This window comes from Oncorhynchus nerka, linkage group LG16 (assembly GCF_034236695.1).
Source record: "Oncorhynchus nerka isolate Pitt River linkage group LG16, Oner_Uvic_2.0, whole genome shotgun sequence".
NCBI classification, from domain to species: domain Eukaryota; kingdom Metazoa; phylum Chordata; class Actinopteri; order Salmoniformes; family Salmonidae; genus Oncorhynchus; species Oncorhynchus nerka.
This window is the reverse complement of record NC_088411.1, coordinates 34,080,066-34,097,780: the sequence shown is the minus strand read 5'-3', so window position 1 is coordinate 34,097,780 and position 17,715 is coordinate 34,080,066. Positions and strand designations below refer to the sequence as shown.

The following is a 17,715-nucleotide window of genomic DNA, read 5'->3' as shown; positions in this document are numbered from 1 at the left end:
ATTCTTTTTCCAAAGTCAACATAAACATACAGTTGTGGTCAAATATATTGGAACCCTTTCACTTTTCTTAAATATTTCCCTATTTCATAAAAAAATAAGCTAAAATTGCAACCACAACAATAAAGTCTCCACACCTTATTGGAGTTTCAACATTACAGAACCAATTTTATTTTTATAAACTTAAACTTTCAATTTTAATTGAGAAAATAAAGACAAAATGGCATGGACAAAGTTATTGGCATCCCAGAGCTATTACTTGGTTCCACAGTCTTTGGCCAAGATAACTGCCAACAATTGCTTCTTGTAGCCTTCAATGAGCTTGTTGCACCTTTCTACTGGCAATTTGGCCCACTCTTCAGTAGCAAACTGCTCTAATTCTTCAATGTTTGAGGGTTGCCCTCCACCAACTGCTGTTTTCAGTTCTCGCCGTGGGCTATGGATGTGATTCAAAGAGTCCAGTGTTTCTTCTTGAACCATTCTTGGGTGCTTTTGATGTGTGTTTGGGGTCATTGTCCTGTTGGAAGACCCACAACCTCAAATCAAATCAAATTTGATTTGTCACATACACATTAGCAGATGTTAATGCAAGTGTAGCGAAGTGCTTGTGCTTCTAGTTCCGACAGTGCAGTAATATCTAATAAGTAATCTAACAATCCCCAACAACTACCTAATACAAACAAATCTAAAGGGGTGAATGAGAATATGTACATGTAAGTATATGGATGAGCGATGGCCAAGCGCCATAGGCAAGGTGCAATAGACGGTATAAAATACAGTATATACATCTGATATGAGTAATGTAAGATATGTAAACATTATTAAAGTGGCATTATTTAAAAGAGACATCGTATAAAGTGACTAGTTTATATTAATGTAGGCAGCAGCCTCTCTGAGTTACATTTACATTTAAGTCATTTAGCAGACGCTCTTATCCAGAGCGACTTACAAATTGGTGCATTCACCTTATGACATCCAGAGTTAGTGATTGCTGTTTAGCATTCTGATTGCCTTGAGATAGAAGCTTTTTTTTTTTTGTCTCTCGGTCCCTGCTTTGATGCACCTGTACTGACCTCATCTTCTGGATGGTAACGGTGTGAACAGGCAGTGGCTCGGGTGGCTGATGTCCTTGATGATCTTTTTGGCCTTCCTTTGACATTGGGTGCTGTGCGTGTGGGGACAACAGACTGGGATAGGGAGCGGGGGGGGGGGGGGGGGGCAGTCCTTGTTAGCATGCCATGTGGCACTTTAATTTCCTCAAAAAAGCGGGCAAAGAAAGTGTTTAATTTGTCTGGAAGCGTGACGTCTGTGTCCGTGACGTGGCTGGTTTTCTTTTTGTAGTCCGTGATTTCCTGTAGACCCTGCCACATACGTCGCGTGTCTGAGCCGTTGAATTGCGACTCCACCTTGTCCCTGTACTGGCAGGTCGCTTGTTTGATTCCCTTGTGGAGGGAATAACTACACTGTTTATATTCAGTCATATTCCCAGACCTCTTTCCATGGTTAAATGCTTTGGATCGAACTTTCAGTTTTGCGCGAATGCCGCCATCCATCCACGGTTTCTGGTTAGGGTAGGTTTGAATAGTCCCAGTGGGTACATCTCCAATGCACTTCTTTATAAACACACTCACCGAGTCAGCGTGTAGGTCGATGTTGTTCTGAGGCTGACCGGAACATATTCCAGTCCACCTAATCAAAACAATCTTGAAGCGTCGCTTCCGATTGGTCGGACCAGTGTTGAATGGTTCTCGTCACTGTTACATCCTGTTTGAGTTTCTGTTTATAAGACGGTAGGAGCAAGATGGCGTCATGGTCAGATTTTCCTAAGGGAGGGCTTTGTATGCATCGTGGACGTTAGAGTAGCAGTGGTCGAGGGTATTGCCTATGCAAGTAGCACAATCAATATGCTGGAAGAATTTAAGTAGCCTTGTTCTCAAATTTGCTTTGTTAAAATCCCCAGCTACAATAAATACAGCCTCAGGGTATATTGTTCCAGTTTGCATATAGTCCAGTGAAGTTCCTTGATGGCCGTCTTCACCTTCGATGGAGACCCAGTTTTTGGACACAAAGTTAATCATTGGACTCGAAAACACATTGATAGTCTGTTGATTACATGATGACATGTACACGTTCAGGGCCCACAGTACCCATGTCCATAAAATGTGTCTTGTGGCAAACCTCTTCAAGGTTAGGAGCGTTTGTCACAAACTAAGTGGTAAACTGTCACCAAATCACCCAAGAATGAGAGTTCTTTCGAACAGGACAGTACCTGTGTGTTTGTCCTGGTCCACCCAGGCCGTAGGCGAGGTCAAGGATAGCAGGGTTCGGTACACGAATCGGGTTCTCGGTAGGTCCAGGTCCAAACGCCAACAGGTAAGTCCAAAACAATCCAACTCATACACGGTAAATCCAGCCAATCTCTATAGTCTCTTTCTCTATTGTTCATAGCTCCTTCCAGCACTCTCTCTCCCTCTTCCTGGTTTTTCTTGACCCTTTATCTGTGAGTCGGCTCCACCTTCTGAGGGTTCCCCTTGCTTCTGGGACTTGTAGTTTTGGCGGTCGGCCATTTTGTGATCTGTAGTTCTGACAGGGGTGGCCATTTTAGTGATCGGGCAGAGCCCGTTTATTAGTTCTGCTCTCACATATCTGCCACTTATCACTCGACCCCTTCTTTGCCACATATCTCTCCCCTAGATCCGACCTAGGTCGGGCTACCGCAGCAAAATATGCATGCATGCGGGATAACCCATCCGCGTTTCCCATTTCCTTCCCTGCTCTGTGTTTCAAGTCAAAATGAAACGGTTGGAGACTCAAAACCACCGCATCACCCGAGCGTTCTTCTCTTTAGCCCTATGCATCCAGGTGAGTGGGGCATGGTCACTGATGAGGGTGAAGTGGCGCCCCAGCAGGTAGTACTTCAGGCTTTCTAGAGCCCACTTTACTGCCAGCGCCTCTTTCTCAACGACTGAGTAGTTGGTTTCCCGTGGTTCCAGCTTCCTGCTTAAAAACAGGATGGGGTGTTCCACCCTTCTACCTCTTGGGATAGCACTGCTCCCAAGCCGACCTCTGAGGCATCCGTCTGAACCACAAACTCTTTCTCAAAGTCTGGTACCACCAGCACTGGATTACAGCAGAGAGCCTCCTGTAATGTCCTAAATGCTTTGGTGGCCCTTTCATCCCATTTGACCATGTTTGGCCCTCTGGCTCTAGTCATGTCGGTAAGTGGGGCGGCCACTGTGGCATAACTTGGGATGAACTTCCGGTAGTAACCGGTCAGCCCTAGGAAGGCTCGAACCTGCTTCTTATTTACTGGTTTCGGCCATTCTCTAATTGCCTTCACCTTCTTATGTTGGGGTTTGATTAACCCTCTTCCCACAGTGTATCCCAGGTACTCTGTTTCCTCTAACCCCACATAACACTTGGCAGGGTTTGCTGTGAGCCCTGCCTTTCTAAGGGCGTCTAACACTGCCTGTACCCGGGGTAAGTGGGATTCCCAATCTGGGCTGTAGATCCCCACGTCATCTAAATAAGCTGTGGCGTATGCTTTGTGCGGTTTTAGGACTTTGTCCATGAGCCGTTGAAAGGTGGCTGGGGCCCCGTGTAAGCCGAATGGCATGACGGTGTATTGAAACAAACCGTCAGGTGTTGCAAAGGCTGTCTTTTCTTTGGCCCTGGGGGTCAGAGGAATTTGCCAGTACCCTTTTGTCAGATCATGGGTCGTAATGTACCGAGCATGACCGATTTTCTCCAGTAGTTCATCTACTCGGGGCATGGGGTAGGCATCAAACTTCGAGATTTCATTTACCTTCCGAAAGTCGTTACAGAACCGCAAAGACCCATCGGGCTTGGAGACCATCACAATTGGGCTAGACCACTCACTATGTGACTCTTCGACCACTCCAGCTGTCAACATTTTCTCAGTCTCTGCTCTAATCGCGGCCCGTCGAGCCTCGGGTACCCGATATGGCCTCATACTCACTTTTCTCCCTGGTAGGGAAACGATATCATGAGCCGTAACCTCAGTTCGGCCAGGTACCTCTGAAAACACATCTCTGTTTTTCTGGATCAGGGTCTTTACTTCCTGTACTTGCGCTGGGGACAGAGTGGGTGAAATATTTACTTCGGCTGTCTCCTGAATGTGTGTGGGGTATGTGACCATTAGTGTTTTTCTCTCTCTCCATGCTTTTAACAGGTTTATGTGATAAATCTGTTCCTGGGGCCGTCGACCTGGCTGTCGGATCCGATAATTGACCTCTCCTATTCTCTCCAGTACTTCATATGGTCCTTTCCATGTGGCTAGTAGTTTACACTCTACCGTGGGGATCAGCACTAACACCTTATCTCCCGGTTGAAATTCTCTCAGGGTAGCCTGCCGGTTATAAGTGTGCCGCTGGTGTTCCTGTGTTTGTCTCATGTGCTCTCTGACGATGGGCATGACTGTGGCTATCCTATCTTGCATTTCCGTGACGTGCTCTATGACACTAGTATACGGGGTGGATTGGTGCTCCCAGGTTTCCCGGGCGATGTCTAAGATTCCCCCGGGATGCCTCCCATATACCAGCTCAAAAGGAGAAAACCCCAGTGAGGCTTGAGGAACCTCTCTAATGGCAAACATCAGATACGGCAACATGCAATCCCAGTTTTTCCCATCCTTATCGATTACCTTCCTGAGCATTGACTTCAGGGTTCGGTTGAATCTCTCAACCAGCCCGTCCGTCTGAGGATGGTAAACCGATGTCCTCAACTGTTTCACCTGCCACAGTTTACAAAGGTCCGCCATAAGGCGGGACATAAAGGGGGTCCCCTGGTCGGTAAGGATCTCCTTTGGAACCCCTACCCTGGTGAACAAGAGCACTAATTCCTTTGCAATATTTTTGGAAGTCATCGTCCGAAGGGGAATGGCTTCTGGGTAGCGAGTGGCATAATCTAGAATGACCAGAATGTATTGGTGCCCTCTGGCGGATTTGGGTAGTGGGCCCACTAAATCCATCGCTATCCTCTCAAATGGCGTTTCGATTATGGGGAGTGGCACTAACGGGCTTCTAAAAGCTGGTCGGGAGCTGTTAACTGGCACTCCGGGCACTCTCCACAATGCCGAGCCACTTCAGCTTGAATTCCTGGCCAGTAAAACCTCCTTACAATCCGGTCTCGGGTTTTATCGATACCAAGGTGTCCACCCAGAATGTGCCCATGAGCTAGATCCAGTACTGTCCTCCGGTACCGAGTGGGAACCAACAACTGTTCCACCACATCAACCCCTATTTTCGAGACTCTGTACACCAAACCCTTTTTCATGATGAAGTGGGGAAAACTATTAGGCATCATCCCAACATTTATGGGAGTACCATCTACGACCTGCACATCTGCTCTGGCTTGCTGCAGCGTTGGATCCTGGTTTTGGGCCGTCCCAAAATTAGTCAAGGACCCTGCCAGGTCTGCTGGTTCTAGATCGTCGTCCTCTGGATTCAGATCGACCCCAGCCCCACTAGTACTGGGCTGTTCGTTATCAGCGAGGTTTGCCACTTCATCCTCCTCCTCCCCTACTAGCACCTGTGATGTTGTCCCCTGGGAGACCTCTTTTCTTGGCTTTGGTTGAAGGCCCCATGCTTCTTCCTGCTTGGTCAGGGTTGTTGGCTTCTCAAATATGCCATTCTTGTGGCCTAACTTCGCAAAGTTAGGAAAGTCTCGACCCAATATTACATCATATGGCATCTTTGGGACCACGCCGACCTCATAATCCAGCAGACCGTCCTCTGTTTGTATGCTCACTAAGGCCGTGGGGTACAGACGGGTATCCCCATGAATGCATGTAACACTGATATCCTGTCTTGTATCCAGTTTATGATTCGGCACTAGGCCTGCAACGACCAGGGTTAGCATACTGCCGGAATCCAGCAGTGCTTCAACCTCTTTCCCTTCAACCTTCACCCTGCACATATGTTTGTTTCTTGATCTTTCAAGTACAGTGGTTACAACAGGACATGCATACCGTATATCATCTTCATTTTCACTCAAGGTTACATTGCATTGGCTCTTCTTTAATAGGGCAGTAGGCTGCAATATGTCCTGGTTGATTACAATTGTAACAGATAATAGGGGTTCGGGGGGGAGACCCCCTCGACCCCCAGTCCCGGTTTCCGTTTTTTCCCTTAGTGTCTTGGCCTGATTCTGATTCTTTCCTCATGGCCCCACGCTGCTCTCTTCCCCCTCTAAATGTTGGGACAGCCTTACCCCGTTCGCTGGTTCGCCCATGCCTGGGGAACGGGAATCTTTCCTCCTGTGCCTGCTCAGCTGTTCTTGCCGTACAATACCGTTCAACCAAGCCCACGAGGTGGTCGGCGGAAAGTACCTCGTTCTGGCCAACCCATCGTCTGACTTCTTGGGGTAGACCTCGATGAAACTGGTTGAGTACGATGGTCTCGACAATCTCGGCGGATGACCGGGTCTCTGGTCGCAACCATTTCCGTGCCAGGTGAATCAAGTCGAACATCTGTGTTCGTGGGGGTTGTCCCGGTCGGTAAGACCACTGGTGGAAGCGGTGTGCCCTCACGGTATCAGTCACTCCCAGTCTAGTCAGGATCTCTCCCTTTAGTTTATCGTAATCCTGTGCATCTTTCAACTCCAGGTCGAAATACGCTTTTGAGCGTCCCCTGCCAGGTATGGTGCCAGAAGCCCTGCCCATTCTTCTTTCGGCCACTTCTCCTCTCTGCCGTCCTTTCGAAGGTGGTAAGATATGCTTCCACATCATCCTGCGCTGTCATTTTTTGAAGAAAATGATTGGCCCTCCTTTGGGTATTTGCAGCTGGTAATTGAGCCCCAATTTGGTCCGCTAGCCCCTTTAGGCCTTCTCTTAACTCCCGGGTGTTTCTCTCTTGCTCTTCTGTGAGCAGCTGGTTGGTGCGGTGCTGGATCTGTAACGTGTCCTGATACATTCGCATTGCATCCTGATGAACTATTTGTTGAGCTCTAGTTGCCTCTTGTTGGGCGGCCGCCTTGTAACAGGGCCTGTATGGCTCCCTCCATACTCATTTTCCTGAAAACTGTCCTAACCAAACAAAGCCAAAACAAAAAAACCTGACTCCCCTTTGGAGTGCTAACTGAACATTTTTTTCTTTTTTTTTTTCTACCTAACCAGTGGTATGTTAGTCCATGCCCGCATCCTCCTCCACGTGTGGCAAACCTCTTCAAGGTTAGGAGCGTTTGTCACAAACTAAGTGGTAAACTGTCACCAAATCACCCAAGAATGAGAGTTCTTTCGAACAGGACAGTACCTGTGTGTTTGTCCTGGTCCACCCAGGCCGTAGGCGAGGTCAAGGATAGCAGGGTTCGGTACACGAATCGGGTTCTCGGTAGGTCCAGGTCCAAACGCCAACAGGTAAGTCCAAAACAATCCAGCTCATACACGGTAAATCCAGCCAATCTCTATAGTCTCTTTCTCTATTGTTCATAGCTCCTTCCAGCACTCTCTCTCCCTCTTCCTGGTTTTTCTTGACCCTTTATCTGTGAGTCGGCTCCACCTTCTGAGGGTTCCCCTTGCTTCTGGGACTTGTAGTTTTGGCGGTCGGCCATTTTGTGATCTGTAGTTCTGACAGGGGTGGCCATTTTAGTGATCGGGCAGAGCCCGTTTATTAGTTCTGCTCTCACATATCTGCCACTTATCACTCGACCCCCTTCTTTGCCACAGTCTTTATATTCTTAATCAAAATTGTAAACTTAAGTTTGCAAAAACAAAATTGGTTCTGCAATGTTGAAAATCCAATTACATGGTGTGGAGACCAAAAGTATTTAATTTTACATTTTTAGAAGAAATAGGACATTATTTAAGAAAAGTGCAAGGGTGCCACTATATTTGTCCACAACTGTACATGGTTGACACCAGTTAAAGAGCATATGGAATCATTGCAATATATTCAAGTAAAATGGCTTTACTGGTGAAGAAGCGCAAAGTGAGGAATGATACAAACCCACGGACTGGAATCTGTTGTTGTTTAGCAGTGCAAATGACTTCCTCGAACCTCAGCATGCTGGCATCAATAGAGCAATTGATATTTTTCTGACTGAAGGTCTCAGAGGCAGACCCAAACACGGCCACTTCAGTAGCACCAGCTGCAACCTTCAACAGGACAGAGGGAAGTTACATTATTTCGATGTAAGATTATGGAACAAACATTACTTTAAAACGTTTCCATTCATCTCAGGCATAGTGTTCCCTCAACCTTTATACAGCACTACACATCAGGGGAGCCTGGGGAGATATCTGTTCTTTTTAAAGAGTGTGATTTCTCGGATGAATAATGAAATGCTTACAGCATCCTGAAAGCCGTGCATGTTGGGTGTCAGTACAGGATAACGAGCATGAGAAGATCTGTGGATGGCTTGAAGCACTTCAGTGTGGTCCGCCATCTTGACAACAGACAAAAGCATGTTTACAAAATATGTCGACAGAGTATAGTCTCTTCCCACAGCGGCTGTTGGAGGTCCATGCACCTGGCAAGCGAGACTAGTATGTAGCCTAGTTTTACAAAAACTCATATTTTCCAGAAGCTCATATAGAAATGCATAGATAGCTGTTCCACATCATTTGTCTCAATACAACTCAAGAATATGACACAGACATCTGTAGTTTCTTTCATGAGGTGAACTGTCATATATTTTACACAGGCAAACAGAATAAAGTGCTTGGAAAACAGGTTCTGGAATAGGCCTAGAGCTCAAGGTTTTCCCCAATAACATCTGCGAGTCCAGGGTCTAACTGGGATACTGGAGTAGCAGGTTTCCCCCAGTAGTCCTGAAGAGAACAATGAGAGCTTAATAAATCACTCAGCTTTCTGGGAACACGGAGAAGAGTTATTACCTGTGGTACCCACTTTGAAGACACAAAGCTGGTGGCCTCGATCACAGGCAGGCCTGTTTCCGAGAGCATGTTTATCAGCTGGATTTTGACTCTTGTCGGAACCATTTCCTGGAAAACAATGAAATGGAGACAGTCTCTTTCTGGATCTGATTCTGATCCCCTGTCAAGATTGGAGGTATGTGCGGAGTGGACATCTGGGCAATTCAGCTGCAATGTCTTTGCAACCAGAGTAATTTACAGCACTCACCTGCTGGGTCCACTTCTTCCAAACATACAGTACTTCCTACAAGTACAGCGTGTAGTACCCCCTGAGTTTGACTTTGTCATCATGTCAATTTGTACAGCTACAGCAGACTTGAATATATACAACATATGAGCCATCTGGTAAAGTCATGTCATGTTTCCCATAGATTTTAAGGGCAGTTGGTGTTCATTTGATCAATACATTTTTTGAGGAGAAAATGTGAAACACATGTCATGGGTAATCATAGAAAAATAATCCACAAATCAACCAGGAATCAATCAAAAGGATAGTTACATAATACAAAAGTGGGCTAACACAAAAGAAGCAAGCTTCCAGGTCTTAGATACCATATTGGGTTTGTAAAGGTGTAATGAACATAAATCATTTGCAAAAATGTACAGTGCATTTGGAAAGTATTCAGACTGCATGACTTTTTCCACATTTTGTTACATTAAAACCTTTTCTAAAATGTATTCAATAGTTGTTTTTTTCTCATCGATCTAAACACAATACCCCAGGTCAAAACAAAAACAGTTTTGTATACGTTTTTGCTCATTTATAAAAAATACAAAACTGAAATATCACATTTGCATAAGTATTCAGACGGTCTCCATTTTGTTGTTTTCCAGGAAATGGTTCCGACTCGGTACGTTTTTGAAGCACCTTCGGCAGTGATGACAGCCTCAAGTCTTCTTGGGTATGACGCTACAAGCTTGGCACACCTGTATTCTCCTCTGCAGAGCCTCTCAAGCTCTGTCAGGTTGGATGGGGAGCATCGCTGCACAACTATTTTCAGGTCTTTCCAGAGATGTTAGATCGGGTTCATGTCCGGGCTCTGGCTGGGCCACTCAAGGACATTCAGAGACTTAATGCAGGAGTGGCTTCGGGATGTCTTGGCTGTGTGCTTAGGGTCATTGTCCTGTTGGAAAGTGAACCTTCACCCCAGTCTGAGGTCCTGAGCAGGTTTTCATTTAGGATCTCTCTGTACTTTGCTCCTTTTATCTTTCCCTCGATCCTGACTAGTCTCCCAGTCCCTGCCACTTAAAAACATCCCCACAGCATGATGCTGCCACCACCATCCTTCCCTGTAGGGACGGTGCCAGGTTTCCTCCAGGCATGACGCTTGGCATTCAGGCCAAAGAGTTCAATCTTGGTTTCATCAGACTAGAGAATCTTGTTTCTAGGATGAGACCTACAGGTACCTTTTGGCAAACTCCAAGTGGGCTGTCATGTGCCATTTACTGAGGAGTGGCTTCTGTCTGGCTGCAGATATGGTTGTCCTTCTGGAAGGTTCTCCCATCTCCACAGAGGAACTCTGGAGCTCTGTCAGAGTGACCATGGGGTACTTGGTCACCTCCCTGACCAAGGCCCTTCTCCCCCGATTGCTCAGTTTGGCCGAGCTCTAGGATGAGTCTTGGAGATTCCAAACTTCTTCCATTTAAGAAGTATGGAGGGCACTGTGTTCTCGGGGACCTTAAATGTTGCAGAAATGTGAGTTGACAAAATCCTGTATTGGAGCTCTATGGACAATTCCTTGGACCTCATGGCTTGGTTTTTGCTCTGACATGCACTGTCAACTGTGCACTGTCAACCTGAAATAGACAGGTGTGGGCATTTTCAAATCATATCCAATCAATTGAATTGACCACAGGTGGACTCCAATCAAGTTGTAGAACCATCTCAAGGATGATCAATGGAAACAGGGTGCACCCGAGCTCAATTTCGAGTCGCATAGCAAAGAGTCTGAATACTTACATAAATTAGTTATTTCTGCCTTTTATTTTGTTAAACCTGTTTTTACTTCGTCATTATGTGGTATTGTGTGTAGATTGATGAGGAAAACATTTTATTTAATCGATTTTAGAATAAGGCTGTAACATAACGAAATACGGAAAAGTCAAGGGGTCTGAATACTTTCCGAATGCACTGTACAGTGAGGGACAAAAGTATTCGATCCCTTGCTGATTTTGTACGTTTGCCCACTGACAAAGAAATGATCAGTCTATAATTTTAATGGAAGTTTTATTTTAACAGTGAGAGACAGAATAACAACAAAACCCAGAAAAACACATGTCAAAAATGTTATAAATTGATTTGCATTTTAATGAGGGAAATAAGTATTTGACCCGCTCTCAATCAGAAAGATTTCTGGCTCACAGGTGTCTATTATACAGGTAACCAGCTGAGATTAGGAGCACACTCTTAAAGGGAGTGCTCCTAATCTCAACCTTGTTACCTGTATAAAAGACACCTGTCCACAGAAGCAATTAATCAGATTCCAAACTCTCCACCATGGCCAAGACCAAAGAGCTCTCCAAGGATGTCAGCGACAAGATTGTAGACCTACACAAGGCTGGAATGGGCTTACAAGACCATCGCCAAGCAGCTTGGTGAGAAGGTGACAACAGTTGGTGCGATTGTTCGCAAATGGAAGAAACACAAAAGAACTGTCAATCTCCCTCGGCCTGGGGCTCCATGCAAGATCTCACCTTGTGGAGTTGCAATGATCATGAGAATGGTGAGGAATCAGCCCAGAACTACACGGGAGGATGAGACCAAAATGGAGCTCTTTGGCATCAACTCAACTCACCGTGTTTGGAGGATGAGGAATGCTGCCTATGACCCCAAGAACACCACCCCCACCGTCAAACATAGGAGGTGGAAACATTATGCTTTGGGGGTGTTTTTCTGCTAAGGTGACAGGACAACTTCACCGCATCAAAGGGACGATGGACAGGGCCATGTACCATCAAATCTTGGGTGAGAACCTCCTTCCCTCAGCCAGGGCATTGAAAATGGGTCGTGGATGGGTATTCCAGCATGACAATGACCCAAAACACACAGCCAAGGCAACAAAGGAGTGGCTCAAGAAGAAGCACATTAAGGTCCTGGAGTGGCCAGCCAGTCTCCAGACCTTAATCCCATAGAAAATCTGTGGAGGGAGCTGAAGGTTCGAGTTGCCAAACGTCAGCCTCGAAACCTTAATGACTTGGAGAAGATCTGCAAAGAGGAGTGGGACAAAATCCCTCCTGAGATGTGTGCAAACCTGGTGGCCAACTACAACATCTGACCTCTGTGATTGCCAACACGGGTTTTGCCAAGTCATGTTTTGCAGAAGGGTCAAATACTTATTTCCCTCATTAAAATGCAAATAAATGTGTAACATTTTTGACATAAGTTTTTCTGGATTTTTTTGTTGTTATTCTGTCTCTCACTGTTCAAATAAACTTACCATGAAAATTATAGACAGATCATTTCTGTCAGTGGGCAAACATACAAAATCAGCAGGGGATCAAATATTTTATTCCCTCACAGTACATGACTTATTTCATGATTATGGATGGTGTGTGTGTGTGTGTGGGGGGGTTCTGTGTATTCAGATGTGTGACTGATGAAAAGATATACCTTTTCATTTTGAAGTCCGTCTCTTGGTCCAACTTCAATCATTTTAACATACTCTGGATATTCACGTGTTAAAGTGCACTGAAAATGAAGAGTCATGTTAGATATTGAAAACAATAAACAAATGTTATATCTGTTGTCACAAACTCCAAAGCGCTATTTTCCCATTGAACTGTTTCTCCTGTCCAATAATGTGTTACAACCTTAAAAGGGAATTACACCTGCTGATTTGGCCTCACTTTTTGGCTTGCTCCTTATGAAATGCTGGCAGCCATGACAGAAGCCGAACGAGAGTTGGCTTGGGGGTGTGGTTTGATGTGAGTGTTTCTCTGGTGTGTCCTTGCCACCACCAAGACACACCCATCTGTCAGAACCTTGCCAGCAGCTGTTTCTCCCCACTAATCACAACAAACAAACATCCTGCAGGTTGAACTCAACAACAGGCTGTAACTCAACTACAGGCTCAACTACAACTGTATGGTGAGATGCTTGAGGAAGCTTTGAATAAGTCAGCCTACAGAATAATATGAGAAGAATGCAATTTTTGAATTTATGTAGATGTTATAAACAAAGTGTTTTGATATCTTTCAAATGTACTAACTGGTCCATGTAAAATAAACAACCCTTTACACAATACCATAGAATCAGTGTTCTGCTAATATAACAATGTGCACCTTTTCATTGTCGTTCCCAGACGATAGACACTGTGACTATCGGCATTTTCTCTTGTGGTAATTGGGCCACCTTGGTAAACATGTCAGTGGTCATACCTCCCTGTGTGGTGTCCCGTATACAACAGGATTTCCCTGATCCTGGTGCAGAATACACAGGGTTTCTTCCTCCCCATACTGACTGATACCATTCCATTCAATAATAAGAAAGACAATACAAGTAAAAGTTGTGTCTAGTAAACATTTTATGATGAGTTCCAGGTCTCTCAACAATCAAGAGACATCAGTATCAAGTGCGTCTGTCGGTCTGGACTTCATCACATCATTTTGCAAGTCTCCATGTGCTGGCTCCATACATGTTTCTGTGAACACATACACATATAGTCACTGTTCTATTACCAATGCCAATTTGGATAGGTAATGTCTGACACACAAACAGGTAGGTACTATGTTGAAGTTTGAAGAGGTCACACTAAACGTACCTAATTCTGTTCTCCCCATCGACGACCATTGGTGGGCAGGCAAGAGGTAAGGTCATTGCCAGAGCCCCATTGATAGACATGGCAGCGTAGATTAGCTCCTGCCCCCTCTTCAAAGATACTGGTCAGTCACACACACACACACACACACAGAGTACTGATTACATTATTAATGGGGGTTATGATCAGCCTGGTGGAACCAACCTCACAAAATGTGAAGTGAAATAGAATGGTGAACACAGCGATCAGGCTGATTCCACCAGGCTAGGTTTTGCCCTGGACATTATATGCATCTAAGAAGTAGAAAATAGCATCAAATAATGTCAGTTTACATTTAGTTTCAAAATTGGGTTATCAAATGGATCAGAGTAATGAAGTGTGTTACCTTCTGTATTAGTACAAATTATGAGCTGGTGAAAGCTGTTGCCGCTGACAGGTTAAGGTTGCTGGTTGGATACTTGCCAACATGTGACTGACTGTTCCATTCATAGGAATACTCACAGCGAGGGGCATGTCTGAATTATGCTGATGAGGGCCCCCATGTCCGGCTGCAAACTGGACATCTCTCGAACAAGTGCAGCAGGCAGTCTTATGAGGTGGTGTTGACTGGTATGGCCTGTGAAAGGTGATATAATAGACAGCCAAGTGGTCAATTGTATTTTGTTCTAAAGAAAGGACAAAGCTATTTGCTAATGCACTTCAAAACCAAAATGATTCTACTAGTTGTATCTGCTTGCTGGGGAATTAGCTTACTATTTTATCAAGTGTTTTTGAATACAACTTTTTACATAACACACATTACTTGTCTTTTTTGATGAAGTCATCTGTGTCATCAGAGCAATGCAAATAGTCCAGGTAGCCATTTGATTACCTGTTCAGGAGTCTTATGGCTTGGGGGTAAATACAGTTGAGAAGCCTTTTTGTCCTAGACTTGGCACTCCGGTACCGCTTGCCACGCGGTAGTAGAGAGAACAGTCTATGACTGGGGTGGCTGGGGTCTTTGACAATTTTTAGGGCCTTCCTCTGACACCGCCTGGTGTAGAGGTCCTGGATGGCAGGCAGGCAGCTTAGACCCAGTGATGTGCTGGGCCATACGCACTACCCTCTGTAGTGCCTTGCGGTCGGAGGCTGAGCAATTGCCGTACCAGGCAGTGATGCAACCAGCTGTAGAACCTTTTGAGGATCTCAGGACCCATGGGGAATAGGCTTTGTCATGCCCTCTTCACGACTGTCTTGTTGTGTTTGGACCATTCTAGTTGGTTGGTGATGTGGACAGCAAGGAACTTGAAGCTCTCAACCTGCTCCACTACAGCCCTGTCGATGAGAATGGGGGAGTGCTCGGTCCTCCTTATCACACGAGTACTTGTGTCGCATGACACTTTTATTCTGAGGTCTTTCCTGAGAAGCTGTGAAAATAGCAAGAGAACAGTGAATTAAATCATTTTTGGAGGACGCCAAAACATTGCACTCCCATTGCTGGACATGTTATGGTACCCACCTTTGCTCTTTCTTGTTGGTCCTGGCATCCGTTCATGACCAACTGTGCACTTTGTCTAACAGAAAAAAAGGGTCAACAATTGTCATCATCCCTCAATTATAAAACATAGATAGAGAAATAACAATCTCGTTTGGTAGCTAATTCTATGCTTGACAGATGTAGACTGATTGGCTCCAGATTAGATTCAGGCCAGTGACGCCTTTACAATATGCATCCAACTGTGACATGTTTTGCTATGGCCCAGGGTTGGTTTGCTGCTGCTAGTTAGTGCACTGTTGTAGACAGACATGGTTACCTAGTACCATCATCGTTTCATCCAAAATGTACTGTATTTGTGACCTAGACATGGGTTGCACCTCGGAGGCTGTGACAATTCAGTCTACATTAAACTAAATTAGAGTGGCATGGAAATACGATGGCAACGCTAAAGTAGGCAAATATTTAATTGGAAACAACTTTGCCATATTATGGTGTTGTCAAATTTACTCTAGAGGACTGTCACTAGCGAAGTTTGTCAAAAATAGCTAGCAATGCTAACGTTAGCTAGCTAAAATATGGTTGTGTCCTTAATCTTAGTTAGCTGACTAATGTTATACTACATCTAATCAATCTGGTGAAATCACAATCATGACAACCCGTTTTCCTACTAAATGACTTATTTTGAAATGTTTGTGTTTCCAAGCCAAGTCCAAGTTGTATTGAGGTAGGCTGACATTAGCCAGCTATCTAGTCAGGGAAGTAGCTAGCTAGCTAGCGATGATAGTGATAATGATTATCAAAATATACATAACCAGCAGCCTATGGTCTAGCTACCAGTATACTCACCACCACTGGAGAGCAATGAAATCCAACCACCTATTGCGCATGATAGGGTCCTTCGGCAGGGCAAGCAAACCATCGTCTTTTGGCTGTGCAGCCTTCTGGAAGCATGCATTGATTGCATGGTCAATCGAATGGCCGTGATCCTTTGAACGTGTTGGTTGGGGGCGATGAAACAACGGGAGCCCCATTCAATAAAGGGAGGCTGGGGGGCGATTTGCTTGTGGAGCTTGGAAAAGGGTAGCATGATTTGTTGACATAATTGTAATCCAAACTCAACCTTCATTTATTTGTTGTGACACACTGAGGTTCCAAACTCCATTTTAGGCGAGACTGACTTTATGACCAAAATTATGCTATTACAATTTGTAATCAATTTTGACACTAGAATAAATTATTCTGACTCACAAGGACGGCTCATAGGCCATTTTCAAAGGGATTCGTTTTTTTTTAGGGGCAGTCGCTCTTTAAGCCCAGAATATCTACTGTCGATTTTACAGTTGATAATATATATATTATATATAACATAAAATACAGATTTTTTATATTATACCTGACTAACTAATCTAACAGTTGTAGTGGGAAAAGTTCACTTGATGCACTCTCTCTATCTGCCAATACGCAGACTTACTTAAGATAGATGTTGGGGAGGAACGAATTAATTAAATTCTATATTTAAATGAGATATTTCAAGCACAACATTCCATGTATTTAAGTATTTTTGTTATTGTAGTGAGGACAGTAACATTAGTAATCGCTCAAAATTATACTTCAAGGATTTTATTTTTATTTTTATCTCACATAATATAATTTAAAAGTATGTATTAAGGTGTCTGTAATAGAATAAAATACATTAATAAATGCATTTCTATAGCTTCCAAAATATTTTCTACAATGTGGGGGAGTGCCAAGATGGAGACACATAGCGTCCCCTATAATTCATCTAGTGTATATATAAATCGTTGGGAGGAACAGGATCCTGCTTTTAGACCGCAAGTCAACGTTAAACAGTAGGCATAACAATTCTTTCATATATTGTGCTCTTATCACGACATTTGAATTTATTTTGAAATAGAGTGTTTGCAGTGTGACGCCAGTTAGTGTAGTGCCTGTTTCTGCATCCCAGGGTGATGCCCCCTCTCTGTCCTTTCACATGTTCCCAACCTGCACCCTCCCATCTTACCTTCTCCTCCTGCAGCCGGCTTCCTAGCCACGGATAATCCTGGATGAGTTGTTCATAGCTCAGGCAGTGCTTCACTGAGGTGGGGACGTTGCCCATCCGAAACGCTCCCGCTTGGCCTGTAGAGCTCCCCCAGGATCCTCTGGCTCCGACACCCGCAGTGATGGATCTTTACGCTCAACTGCAACAAATGCACATGGTGGAGTTCTCTGATCAATATGCTCATGAAGCAGACAGGGTGGAGACCGAGGCCCTTGCTGCCCCCCTCACTGAAAGAATCACATCAGAGGACGACAGCTGAAAGCAGAGAGCTGGCAGTGACTCAGCAGTTGCCATGGCAACCGCATCCCTAGCAGGGAATGGATGGGACAGAGGATAGAGTCAGCAAGAGGGAGGAAGCAACACAGAGAGATTAATAAAGGCGATGAGAGAGAGAGGCATATGGAAGGGGTGAGAGTGTCAGTGACTAGCTGGCTCACTGGGGACTCAAGTGTGAGCTAACGTTGTGTCTGGACTAGTCTGACAGTGTTACGAGCGACTGTGTGAGCTGAGAGGTCAGGAAGCTCTCAAA

General features: G+C 44.9%; 1 protein-coding gene and 1 long non-coding RNA gene across 2 annotated transcripts in view; both read right to left on the bottom strand.

The window, feature by feature from the left end:
- LOC115144398 (3-hydroxy-3-methylglutaryl-CoA lyase, cytoplasmic-like) overlaps positions 1 to 17,414 on the bottom strand; it is a 30,958-nt gene extending 13,544 nt beyond the window's left edge. The window contains exons 1-5 of the mRNA XM_029685421.2: positions 17,148 to 17,414; positions 12,501 to 12,578; positions 8,852 to 8,959; positions 8,305 to 8,400; positions 7,962 to 8,110 (exon numbers count right to left, since the gene is read on the bottom strand). Coding sequence (XP_029541281.2) covers positions 7,962 to 8,110; positions 8,305 to 8,400; positions 8,852 to 8,959; positions 12,501 to 12,578; positions 17,148 to 17,243 — 527 coding nt within the window. The 5' untranslated portion in view covers positions 17,244 to 17,414. The remainder of the gene's footprint in view (positions 1 to 7,961; positions 8,111 to 8,304; positions 8,401 to 8,851; positions 8,960 to 12,500; positions 12,579 to 17,147) is intronic.
- Positions 13,417 to 15,288, bottom strand: LOC115144399 (uncharacterized). The gene is made up of 4 exons (XR_010459345.1): positions 15,146 to 15,288; positions 14,519 to 15,053; positions 13,651 to 14,263; positions 13,417 to 13,530 (listed from the first exon to the last, which is right to left on the bottom strand). It is a non-coding gene; the product is annotated as an uncharacterized LOC115144399 (long non-coding RNA).
- Positions 17,415 to 17,715: the final 301 nt, after the last annotated feature.